General features: G+C 43.2%; 1 protein-coding gene across 1 annotated transcript; it reads left to right on the forward strand.

Moving 5' to 3' along the window:
- The first annotated feature begins 11,604 nt into the window (after positions 1-11,604).
- Positions 11,605-12,357, forward strand: LOC143216213 (uncharacterized). The gene has a single exon (XM_076439079.1). It carries the CDS (start codon positions 11,605-11,607, stop codon positions 12,355-12,357), a length of 753 nt encoding a protein of 250 aa, XP_076295194.1.
- The last annotated feature ends 1,417 nt before the right edge of the window (positions 12,358-13,774 follow it).

Here is a 13,774-nt window from a genome sequence, read left to right on the forward strand (position 1 = left end):
TCAGTACTGCCTATAGTAAGCAGGTACCCATTAATGAGATGTAAAACGAGAGTATATTTTATTGTAATCATTTCTTTGATGGATAACGTAATTCTAATTACTTCTAAGTAATAAAATTAAACTCGCATTGCTAACTGTTACGAAACCACTATACTTGTTACTTGGATAGTAATGTCCGAAATGGAACTGAATGAACGGAACACCACACTAACACTGACTGAGCTCCTTCGGTGCGAAAAGGGTCAGTGCAGTGGGGATGAGTCGGAGTGGGAACGCGTAGTGGAGTCAGTGATGTGATCAGACCCACCGTAACTCGCGCATGCGCGGCAATTTCAGCCTCAGTAGCGTAACTATTTCGATGAAATCGTGTAGCTTGAGTACCCCGCAGACTTTTATAATTGAAACTTATTCTTTATTTTGAGGATGGGATAGGGAAAGAGCATTGCAATAACTACGCAAAAGAATACATAATCGTCTCTCGTCCATCAGTCGTCCCGCCAATAACATTGGTACATTCCCGCCAGAATAACTGCCTCAAGGCGTCAGGGCCCTGGCCGCTCGGCTGTGTCATTGTAGATACGGTACTGTCTTGGCCGCGCATGCGCGAGTTACGGTGGGTCTGATCATATCACTGAGTGGAGTACGGAGCGTTGACGCGCCGAGTGGGGATCGCTGAACACTATGACGTACTACCGAACGTCGCGCGACGGGGTGTGACGGTTAATATTAACATTTTCTTTCTCCAGGAGGCACAGTTTTAAAAAAAATTTGTTTTTTAATATTGTTTCAAGTTTCAAGTCTCTAGCTCATCGGGAGGTGGTTTAGAATTCGATTACAAGATTTGATGCATACAACAACAACAACAACAACAACAACAACTCGGCAAGCTAATATAAGCGTGGTAAAAATGACAATCTTTACGACCGCAAAGAATAAGAAATTCACCGAAAATATTTAATTCAGGTATTATGAAAATTAATTTGAAAAATTTCGTCTTGTAAAAGAAAGAAGAAGTTTTTTTTAAAAAAATCTAAGTTGGCTTGACAAAGCTTTTGAACTGCAAAGACGTTAGTGTTTACTTACTTGTGTAACGTCTTAGTACGACAGTAATGGTATTTTAGAGTTACTTAAATTGAAATATCTCCTAAACTACTAACTTTTCGACATACATAGGTTAGTACTTTTTTATAACGAATGTCCAGCTGCATCGATTGATGTATTAAAAAATACCTCGTTCCATTTAAAAAAACAAAGTTGACCTTTATATGACCTTTACGCGTCCACTTACGAAAAAACTAATAACATCAAAATATGCTCCACTCGATACCATTCAAGCCTCTGCTGAAACATTTTTTGCTACGAGTAACAGCAGCGAGAAAATCTTGATGTCGAAATCGGGTGATATGATATTATAGTTATTATACATATATTACACACACATATATAGTATTATATATATTATATATTATATTATCTATTATATTAATATGGATGTATTATATATTATATTATATATGGTGAAATAGGTTATATTGTTTATATTATAGTGCGACGAGACAATGTCTCGTCGCGAGCCGCGTCTAGGCCTAAGAGTAAGAGCGATCGAACGGCAGTCATATTTGTAGACTTTGCCGAAACTGGCCCGCACCAATCACCGCGAAGAATCAGCCGCGACGCGAGCGGCACTCTTCGTGGTCCGTGCTTTCGTCTTCTGTCTATATAAGGCAGAACGAGACGAATTTTCACCGGAGTTCACCTGGAAACATTCTCATCCTCGCCAGTCAGTGAACGAGCTCGAATACTCCTGGGTGCGTCCAGGACGCGAGCGCTTCGGTATTCTTCGATCGGGTGCTTCCGTTCGAGCGTACAGACGTTCCTGCTGGACGACGAGGCCGTCCAGTCCGCAGGTTGAGACAACCGCTCCAGGAGACGCTCCCCGTCGAAACCGCGACGTACCGGAATCCGCGACGTATCCGCGCATCCGTAGAACCGTCTCCGGAAAGACGTTCCCGCAAGTCGCGAGAATATTCGCTCACCGTACCAGACCGGCTCGTCGTGCCAGATACCGCTGGACGACGAGATCGCCGTTTTACCCGCGTCCAGAATCCAGCCGCGGTAGCATAGTCCGGAATCGCCAACGCACCGTGTCCGCCAGAAGCATGGTCTCGCTTGTCCGGACCGCACCCGGCCCGTCTTTTAACCCGCGTCCGTAGTTCGTAAGTAGGATAGTGTCAGTTGTAAGTGCGCCGTAAATTAGTGTAGTGTTAGTTGTAAGTGCGCCGACCGAGCCTTGACCGACCAGGCTGACTGTTCGCCGGCCGTTTCTCCGCCGCGTTCTCGCCGGACTGCGAACCTCCGCCGTCGCCGTCGTCGCGTCAGCTACCGCTGTCGCGACAGAGATCGCTGCCGCCAGAAACTCGTCTAGGCACCAGGAATTATTATTAAATAAACCTGAGTTTTTACCAGACTTCGCACAACCTTCATTACTTCCATCCTAACGAACCCTGGTAACTCTTGAGCTACAGGGCATAGCGAAGTCGGATCGTTACAATAGTAATTCGCGCATATTGTTAAATTAGTCAAAAATAATACTTTCAATAAAAATTGTTAATTTTTATTTTTTTATAATTATTTTTTTAAAGATAAAATACTATATATATAAGTTAGTAGGTACATTTTAAACGCGTTAAGCAAAAAAATAATTTTGGCCAGCTAGATTGATCAAATACCCCACTGTGCGACGTGATAATCAGATAATCCTGTATTAGTCGAGGAACGTTCAAGAAAATATTACCGAGAGATCGAAATAATAAATAAGCCACGCACTTGAAGTCTCTTGGTGGGAATTACACGATAAACTGCGCAAACAAACCTTTGATATTGTGTGGCCGTCGGATTAAATGCTCCGAGTGCGCTTATGCTGTTTGCGTATCCGAGTTTATGTATTACTCCATAAGTCTGGCTGTTGTTATATGCTCACGAGAACGCTGCTCTACAATCGTCTAACTAAAAGGGTTAGAGAAGACCGGGGACTGTTCGTCAACTTTTCAGTTTTTCGCTCGTGCAATTTTTGTTTAAGTTAATTATGTAAAAAGGGAATGCGAAAATTATCTCGGAACCTTCCTCTTGTATATTGTAAGCGAAACTTTTAGAAAAATACGTACACAATAAGCTATAAAACATTTACTTGAAACGATTTACTTTTAATCAACTCAGAATAATATCACGTAGCACCTTTTTGGATATGTGTTTCAGTACCTGCTATTATCTTTACGAAGAAAAAATATAGTATTCCATTAAAAAAAAATTATTATATTATTATTATGTTCCACAAACCTGATCATCTTGAAACTTTTGTATACAGGGTGTCCCAAATTGAAATGGCAAAACTTCAGGAGCGTGTAGGGGACCGAAAAACTAAGACAAAAAGTCTTTTAGAGATTTGCTCGGTTTTGCTTCGTTTTGGAGAAAATCGCAAAAATTCAATATCTCGTTGTCAGTTGCTCTCTTGAGTTGTTGTATACACTTGTATTTGTGATCGTTTTGACATTGTTGTATGAGTTATGACGGTGAGATATTATATGTAAACACTTGATGTTATCCTACATTCTTTCGTTTGTTAACATTCTTGCTTCCTTCTATGATTCCTTAATCAGTCTTTAGTCAGTTACTCAGATATTTTGGAGTGAATAGCTTCAGCTACAATGCCGCGTACATATTATAATGTTGAATACGCTGATATAGTTTTCGTGTACGGTTTCTGCAACGGTAATGCTGTAGAAGCGGTGCGTGAGTATGCGCGCCGATTACCTGATATGACATCCATGGATTTCTTCGTATGGGGAACCTTGAAGCAGAAAATTTATTCGGTGCCAATCAATTCAAGAGAGCAATTAAAAGACGGAATCATAGATGCGATGCACCAAATATTACCAGAACAATGTTTAGTTGCAATTTATCAAGTCAGTGCTAGATGTAATGCTTGCATTGCTACAAGGGGGCAACATTTTGAACAATGTCTATATTAAATAGATGATAACGTAAATAAAATGCAAATAAATAAGTACAAAAATGTAAACTTGTTTTGTTTCTTTTTTTGCGATTTTCTCCAAAACGAAGCAAAAACGAGCAAATCTCTAAAAGACTTTTTGTCCTAGTTTTTCGGTCCCCTACACTCTCCTGAAGTTTTGCCATTTAAATTCGGGACACTCTGTATATTAGATAGGTAACAGAATGTTGTTCTTGAATTTTTTGGAAGTGGTCACTCGAAGGGTTGTTTGCAATTTCCACCCCTAAAGAATTAAATGATTTTTTTCTACCCTTAATAATTTGATCACAATTGTGAAAAAATATGTATATGATATGAAGGAGGTAAGTTCGACTATTTTCGTTTTTTAAATATGAATATCTTAATTATTTAACTACCGAGAAAAAAATGATAGAATTAAGGGTATTTGCCCTCATATCATCCTTATATGAAATGTTAGCGATATAAAATTTAGGGGGGTTATCTTTCAACCTAAAACCATTATTTTCTACACAACATCAATAAAAATTGTGGGTAGGGCCAATGGACCATGCTTATCCTCCTAGACCGAATTCGCTAAGGAAAAAATTACTTCAAATCACCTACGGAAATTCCCCCTTCAAGGTTCTCCGAAATTTTTGGGACAACCTGTATAAATGAAACTTTAGAATAAATATCTATTTTTATTCAAAGAGCAACACAGAATGAACAATAAAGGAGGGATCATTTTCGAAATCTGACTAGCAATTACTGCATATATGTATAATTATGGAAATGGACATCTTTGCCAGAGTTCGAGTCAAATTAAACATAATTTTTTAAAATTTAGCCATGTTCTTCTGTGTAACCTATTTTTACGTTAGCAGCTCGAGTTTTTACTAACATATCTTAATAATGTAATTTTATTTATATTATTATTTTTTTGCATATTGTCTCAGTGATAATGAATCTTTCATTAGGGAACAAACTTTCCCAAAATTATGATGTTTCTCCACATTTTGTTTCGTTTAGTACATAATTTCGAACCAATATTCTAGGAATAGAAGAAGAGAACCAAATTTAAAATTTAAATAAATAAAATTTTTAATATACCACGTTTTTAAGACGGACTAAAAAGTATAAAATAATTTTTCCTAGCCCCATACAGATTTCTAACCCCAAACAGATAGTCCTGAAAATTTGTGATTGTGAATTTTTAATAGCTATGAAAATACTTGTAAGATTTTAAACGAAAAACGATGAGATAGAGAAAACAGATGAGAGAGGGAGCATGAATTGAGAGGAATTTTATGTCCCTCTACCTTTTCCTATCTCCCTATCTCCCCCCCTCCCTCCCTCCAACACTCCCGCGCCCTCCCTCCCTGCCACTCTCCCACCTTCTAAAAAAAACTCCAAATAGTATAGTCCAATATTAAAAAGTTATGGACTTTGAAAAGTGTGCCAATATTATTCTGATTCACTGTATACACAGTGTGCAGGTAATTCCAATGTATCAACTTTCTATATCGACTACATCTTTCTCTGTGGCAGATCGATCACCGCGCGACCGACATAATAAATCTTTATCAAAAATATTGACATTCCGCGATGGAAACGGTGAAGTTAAAATTTTATCAATTATCATAAATCTCTTGGGCGAACGTAAAAACGATTCATCTGCGTAACGGCACAGAGCCTCGCACATTTTGAGAGTTGAGTCGAGCAATTTTTCTAATCCTCGCAAGGTAAGGTCTTTTTTTTGTTCTTTTTTCTTTAAAGATGTGCGGAAAAAATACCTTTACGTACCCCCACCCCCGGGAGGGGAGGGTAGTGCGGGGCTCGGAGAACACAGGCGGTCGGTGTCCCGAATACCCACTTTAAAAAATAAAAAAAAATAAAAAACTGCACGTCTAGGACCTTTGGCTTTTTCCATTCTCTCTTCGATTGCCCGAGAGAGCACAACTTAGGGCCCCGCTCTCTGCACATCTCCTAAGCTGTACCGTATTCTGGGCTAGCACCACGCCTGTTCTTGGCCTTTCGCAAGGTAAGGTCTAATAACACATAAATACCATAGTAGGGTGGGGTCTCTTAGATCTCGACAAATGAATTTCATAAGTAGCCTCATTTTTAATAAATTTGGGATAAAAAATAACGCAGGTTAAAAAGTAAACAAACAGATTTCATTTTATTCATATAAAAATTCTTTTCAAAAATCTGAAGCTGGGTCTCTGAGACCCCACGTTACCTTGCGGAAGTTAAATATTTTTCATATGAGAGAAGGCCCCGCTTCGTTATTTTTCACTAAGCCCCACAAAATATAAGGGTGTCCCAAAATTCGTGAACTTTCCCGAAATGGGGTGGTTCCTGAGACCATTTCAAGCGACATTTTCCGTTGCAAAAATGTTATCCGCGGCTTTATTTAGGAGTTATTAACGAAAAACACGGACCAATCACAGCGCGACCTAGACGCGAGTTGCCGCAGTCGGCCAATGGACAGTTGGCGCGCCGGATAACATTTTTGCAAAGGAAAATGTCGCTTGAAATGGTCTCAGGAACCACCACCCCCTTTCGAGCAGCGCGACTGCGGACTCCGTGGTCGCGGGTTCGATCCCGACGTCGCGCCGCGCCACGCCGGCATGGCACCTCTGGAAATATTCCATGTGCCATTTAAACTATGGTGCCCAAGGTGGTTTGGAACCCACCTTATAAATACTGGTAGGTCCCGTCGCGAAAAAACCCTGCCAGTTAAGTGCGACGTAAAATAACCATTAAAAAAAATATATATATATATACATATATAGCTGGCCCTGATCGAGAAAAATTTGCGATCGCTTTGATTCGCAAAAAGCGATTTTAAAAAGTGCCCTTTCAATCAAAGCCTTTGCGAGAATTCGATTAAATGATTGCCGCCCTTTAAATCGCGATAGTTCTAAATGAAATTCCACCGGACAGCGTGAAACACTGTACAATGAAGAACGTTTTAGTATAGGACACGGCACAAACGGCCGATTTATTGAGGATCGCATAAATAGGAAATTTGTTCGGATTACAGGGCGACAACGATCCTTGGCAAACGATTCAAAGCGTTACGTGCTCACATGTTTTTCCACCTGCCCGGTTCTCGATTGCTTATCCCATTTCGCCGAGCATGACACGCCTTGTCCTCTGCTTTCGCGCCATTACGTAGACACTACTGTCACGTAACGCGTCGGTGCTGTCCTGTAAATTCTAGCACGTGTCCGCAACGGTACAAGCGTTGCGCCGCCCGGCAGGTGTAAATAAAGCCCTCGAAGGTGTGGGAACATACGTGGGAGGCCGACAGCCGGATAGGTAAATAGAAAGAAACGCGATGGAAACGCGAGCGCAAACAACAGCAACGCCATTAATACGCGGATCAAGAAAAATTGATAAAATACGTCGCCACCCCCGATACGAATTCCGAGAAAAATTCTACGATGATTGGTACAGGGAGTTTCAAAATTATACGTCGCGACCACTATAGCGTGATTCTACAACTCTGGATGGGTTGAGATCTGTTTAAAAAGTGGACCGCAAAATTGACCTTGAGCCTTGTTTCAAGGTCAAACATCTTTTTTATTGCATCCTATGGTTCTTATCGCGAAGAACGAAAGTCTCAGAGGAGCTACAGGTCTCAAGTCAACCGTTCGCTTAAAAAACAAGTTTATAGTTTCGTAAATTATTTTATTCCATATGTCTACAAGCCGTACCAAAATGGTATTAACATAGAGGGGATGACTCTAAATGATCTACATTAAACATTAGCGTAACAAACATGATTGGTTGTTTGTGGTACTGTTAAAAAATGTAATTGTCTTCCGAGGTCATACAAAGAATTACGTTTATGCTGAAGCTCTAACTACAGCGACTCATATGAAGCAACGTATTATTGCTGCATATTGCAGAATATCAGCCAATGCATTCAATTATATTATTAAACGATGTAGTGAAATAAGGACTCTATCCATTTCAAAAGTGCCGCGATGTAAATAGTTGTTAAGTTGAACCGTTTCTGCAATGAATAACAGAAAACGTTGTAGTGTGACTGTAATGGTATCTCACAATTATTTCAATTGAAATATCTCCAAAACTTTTCGACACAAGTAGGTTAATACTATTTTGTAACTAACGTCGAGTATGCATTATGCATACATCAATGTATTAAAAAATACATCATTCCATTAAAGAAAACGAAGTTGACCTTCATATGAATGACCACACGAAAAAACTAATAACACCAAAATGTACGAAACCGGATTTACGACCCTACAAAAATTCTGCACATGAATTGCGATATTCGAGGACGCTACATACAATGAATCATAGTAATATTCGGACACTTTTAATAAACGATAACTGTAACGCGACGAGGAACGAGACAACCCCAGGGGTGCCAATCCGCCTCGGCACTACCCTGAGATTAAGAAAAGAATCGCGCCGCGACCGAATGTTCTAGAAGACCGCATGTTCGAGAAACTTCTAAAATCCCTAACAACGCCCAAACAAGGGTTAGCAACGACTAGTATAAATACCGGTAGACGATCGCGGAGAAATCACTTTTGCTGCGCCTGTGGGAGAGGACGAGGTAAGACCACGGCCGCCCATAGGTTAGGGAGAGTACGAAGCAATGCTATCGGACGCCCGGCAGCTCAGAAGAGGACAGGGGTTGCACCTGGACGCCTCTCTGGATAAATGGGAGAGGACGGCCATGAAGGCCGGCCGCCCGCCGAGAGGAAAGAACAGGGTAGCTTCCTGGCCGCCTGAAAGTAGGTTCACCAGGTTACTCTGTACGTCTTGGAGAGGACGGCCATGAAGGCCGGCCGCCGAGCTTACAGAGGACACCTGGTGAAACCGAGTCGTCGTCGTTTTTCCCAATAGGAGAGTACGGTTGAGATAAACCGGACGCCTGATGGGAAAACCTTTTATTAGTAAAATTATTTTAATCTTTCGTTGCTAACCTTCTTCAAAGGTTTATTGTAAATTCTACGAAAACTTTCGATGTATGAAACTAATTGGAAAATATATTCTTTGTTCAGAGAGAAATCCCAATTCCTATTCCTTGCGATACGAGAGAGAGAACCTGTTCCTACTAGTATGTCGGATCCTACAAAAATTTTGACGCCCAACGTGCAGGCCGAGGCTCACGACCTGAATTCCGACTCCATCTCCAATTCTGACCTGAGTCCCAGTCCAAGTATCCAGTTTTCACCGAGCCAATTTTCCCAGCTCCTGGGATCCCTGAACGATAAACCTCCTGTTTGTCTAAAAAGTTTCACGAGATGTAAGGAACGTTTCGATGGCTGTCATGACTACATGAAAGTCAGCGCGTTCATCGCCGCTATCTCGATATTTAAGGATATCGAAAATATTAGCGATGAAAACGCTTTGAAAGGATTACCACTGCTCTTCGAGAAACACGCAGCTATCTGGTGGCGAGGTGTGCGAGGATCCGTATCAACATGGAAGGAAGCCTTGGATACGATCAAAACAACTTTTGCACCTCGACGTCCCGCACATCAGATATACACGGAGTTGTTCCGGACCACGCAGGACGCAAACACTCTGACGGATCTGTTTATTAGCCAGAAACGGGCACGGCTGGCAGAATTGCCAAACCCGCACCCGGAATCAGTCCAAATAGACATGATCTACGGTCTCTTACGCCTTCCACTTCGGAAGAAAATTCCCCGGGAATCGGTAAAAACATTCACCGACCTGATCAAGCGTGCCCGAGAAGTAGAAGATCTCGAGAAGGAGACCCAGGGTAAACAACGACAACCATCTACGCATTACCATCGGACGGAGGGGATATTTGCCAAACCGTATCCCAGGGACCACCGCCGCTGCAATATTTGCCGCCGCCCAGGACACGCCACCGCCGACTGCCGTTTCCGAAAAAACAACGTGCCAGTACCGAAGCCAACGACCACCTCAACCACGCTGCAGCCAGGATTCACGCAGCCCCCAGTGAGTCGCACTCCGCTGCAATGCTACGGATGCGGTAAACCGGGAGTCGTACGCAGCAAATGCCCGGACTGCACGAAGACGGCCAAAACCCCGACGTCTGCAGCATTTTGCACAGTAAGTGCAACCATACATCCACGACAGCGACCAGCGGTCGACATCACCATCGCCGGAGAAAAAGGGCAGGCCTTCTTCGATACAGGAGCGAAGTGCAGCGTTGCGAGTCAGAGCTTGTACTCTCTGTTGAAGACGAAAGGCTACCTATTCGAAGAACGGAAAATGGAAGTCGCGCTGGCAGACGGAAACCCACGCATTCAGGGTGTTAAAGCGGCTCATCTTGAAGTAGAGCTTCGTGGTCGCTGCCTCCGGACCACCTTCATTGTCTTGCCGGAAGGAAAGGACAACCGAACTCTGCTGGGCGTCGACTTCATCGAAGACGCAGGAATTGTATTGAATGTTCCGCAGCGGACATGGCATTTCGTGGAGGCACCAGAAAATCTACACGATTTCCAGGATGAAGTTCTGTTTGGGAATGCATCTTTCGGCAAGGGGGAGACCGGAGTCCCTCTATTATCCTTAACGACAGATGCGATTCGCGAGATTCAGAATTTCGCGAAACCTCCGCCGAAATGTCTGAGCCCGATTCGGGAAGTTACAACAACACTCCAGGCTTACCTGCAGGAGGAAATCGAAATGGAGGAACCAGTGCCAAACGCAAATTATCCAGATATCGACAATTTTTTCGAGAGATGCATCCAAACATTTGAGACGAGGATGGACATCGCTACCGTCGACATCGAGGAAATAAGGGAGGACGAAGCGGTAAGTATCTCCCCCGAAGAAAAGCGAAAACTCTGCGACTTATTGAGAGAAAACGCTGATTTATTTCAAGCCAACACATCACCGAGCAAGGAAGCTGTCCATAGAATAAACACCGAGGACCACGCTCCAATCGCTGTGCCGCCATATCGCATACCACCCGCAAAGAGAGAACTGCTGCGCACCGAAATAGAAAAAATGATGGAAGCAAAAGTCATCGAGGAATGCGAATCACCATGGGCCGCACCCGTAGTTTTAGTGCCTAAAAAGGACGGCAGTATTCGGGTTTGCGTGGACTATCGCAAACTCAACGCCGTTACCATTACTGATTCGTATCCTCTGCCACGGATCGACGACCTGCTCCATTCGGCCAAGAGAACGGGATTCATGTCTGCGCTGGATCTACAATCAGGCTATTGGCAAATTGGCGTACGAGAAGAAGATCAAGACAAAACGGCCTTCACGACACCTTTCGGAATTTTTCGATTCAAGCGGATGCCGTTTGGGTTGAAGAATGCACCGGCTACATTTCAACGCCTCATGGACCGGATGAGAGCTGGTTTAGGAGATCGCAATATTCTCGTCTATCTGGACGATATATTGGTACTCTCCGCCAACTTCACCGAGCACCTCGAGGACTTGAGAGCAGTTTTTAACAGACTTCGCCAATTTGGTCTCCGAATGAATCGGCAGAAATGTCGTCTGGGATGAGCCGAGAAATCGCAAACTACGTTCATGCTTGCGTGGAGTGTCAAAGGTATAAAGCAAACAATTTGAAACCAGCCGGTTTGTTACAGATGCCCGTCATGCAGCAGGTAGCCCACTGTTTTGGGCTGCAACAGGCGTTCACCCCTGTCTATCATCCCGAGGCCAACCCGGTGGAACGGAAGAATCGCGATCTGAAGGCGCAGCTTGGAATCTACGTCGGTAGAGACCACTCTACATGGGACGAAAGGCTGCCAACCATACGATTTGCGATGAATTCGGCCCGGTGCGTGACAACCGGGTACTCAGCAGCCTTCCTTACGTTCGGGAGAGAGCTGAGAACGCCCGATGACGCCAATCGGGACTTGAGGACCATCATCCAAGCAGAAAATTTCCTGCCGGAAATTACTCCAAAACTGTTGACACTGGCGGACACGATGCAGATAGCCCAGCAGAACCAGGAACGTCAGCAGGAGCAGAGGAAGGAGTATGCCGATCAACGACGCCGGCCCAATCCTGGTTACGAGAGAGGAGACCTGGTGTGGGTAACCACTCACACCCTCAGCCGACGAGAGAGGAACTACACAGCGAAGTTCGCACCAAAGAGGGACGGACCATACGTGGTGAAGCGCCGCATAGGGTCCAACAGCTACGAGATCGAGACCCGTGAGGACCAGCCTGTGTGCGTAGGGGTGTACCACACCTCGGCGCTAAGGCCCTACAACGGAGCACGGGCGAACCCACCACCAGATCCAGTAACAACCATCCGTAAACGAGGGCGACCTCGTAGGCAGCACGAGGGTCAACCAACACAGCGTCCAACGAAGCAAGCTCGGCGCAAATGAAGGAAGTCCTGGACTACTCGTCGAGGACGCCGTCGTGTCCAGAGGGGGAGACTGTAACGCGACGAGGAACGAGACAACCCCAGGGGTACCAATCCGCCTCGGCACTACCCTGAGATTAAGAAAAGAATCGCGCCGCGACCGAATGTTCTAGAAGACCGCATGTTCGAGAAACTTCTAAAATCCCTAACAACGCCCAAACAAGGGTTAGCAACGACTAGTATAAATACCGGTAGACGATCGCGGAGAAATCACTTTTGCTGCGCCTGTGGGAGAGGACGAGGTAAGACCACGGCCGCCCATAGGTTAGGGAGAGTACGAAGCAATGCTATCGGACGCCCGGCAGCTCAGGAGAGGACAGGGGTTGCACCTGGACGCCTCTCTGGATAAATGGGAGAGGACGGCCATGAAGGCCGGCCGCCCGCCGAGAGGAAAGAACAGGGTAGCTTCCTGGCCGCCTGAAAGTAGGCTTCACCAGGTTACTCTGTACGTCTTGGAGAGGACGGCCATGAAGGCCGGCCGCCGAGCTTACAGAGGACACCTGGTGAAAACCGAGAGTCGTCGTCGTTTTTTCCAATAGGAGAGTACGGTTGACGATAAACCGGACGCCTGATGGGAAAAACCTTTTATTAGTAAAATTATTCTTAATCTTTCGTTGCTAACCTTCTTCAAAGGTTTTATTGTAAATTCTACGAAAACTTTCGATGTATGAAACTAATTGGAAAATATATTCTTTGTTCAGAGAGAAATCCCAATTCCTATTCCTTGCGATACGAGAGAGAGAACCTGTTCCTACTAGTATGTCGGATCCTACATAACTAATTTAATATCGGACCATGGACTCTTGAAGATATTTGAGAAGTTCGTGCAATAAAGAGCAATAGAAATTTTGAAACAATTTCAATTGGTCGGAATTACGAAGAAAATACAATAGTGAAAAAGAAAATAAAATGGTGGTTGTTTACAATTTTTTATGTGGAAATGCATTGAAAATTAAAAAATACATTTTGTAGATGAAAGAAAATAAACTAGTGGTTGTTTACAATTTTTGTATGTGGACCGACATTGAAAATTAAAAAAAATACAATTTGTAGATGTGTGTCTATTATACATAATCTGAAAATTTGAATAAAAAATTTTATAAAAAAACATATCTTAAATTTTTATTAACAACCCAAATAAAAAAGTTTTCAAAAATGATTTTATTATTTTTGCATGAAACCTTGTAAATTGTAATTTTCATAGCTCTTAAAAATTCACAATCATAAAGGACCCCGCACTAAACCACGTGAAATGGGTCCTCGGCGAAAATGGCTGAATTTGAAAATATGTTGTACCTTTTGGGTCACTGAATAAATGTATCTCAGGCAAAATTATAAAAAATGCACAGTTTCGTTGTTTCAACCCTTCATAAGCCTGC

This window comes from Lasioglossum baleicum, chromosome 2, assembly GCF_051020765.1.
Source record: "Lasioglossum baleicum chromosome 2, iyLasBale1, whole genome shotgun sequence".
Lineage (NCBI taxonomy): Eukaryota > Metazoa > Arthropoda > Insecta > Hymenoptera > Halictidae > Lasioglossum > Lasioglossum baleicum.

Excerpts from the sequence above, each read along its gene's own strand:
- LOC143216213 (XM_076439079.1), top strand. The coding sequence starts at position 11,605 with ATGCCCGTCATGCAGCAGGTAGCCCACTGTTTTGGGCTGCAACAGGCG.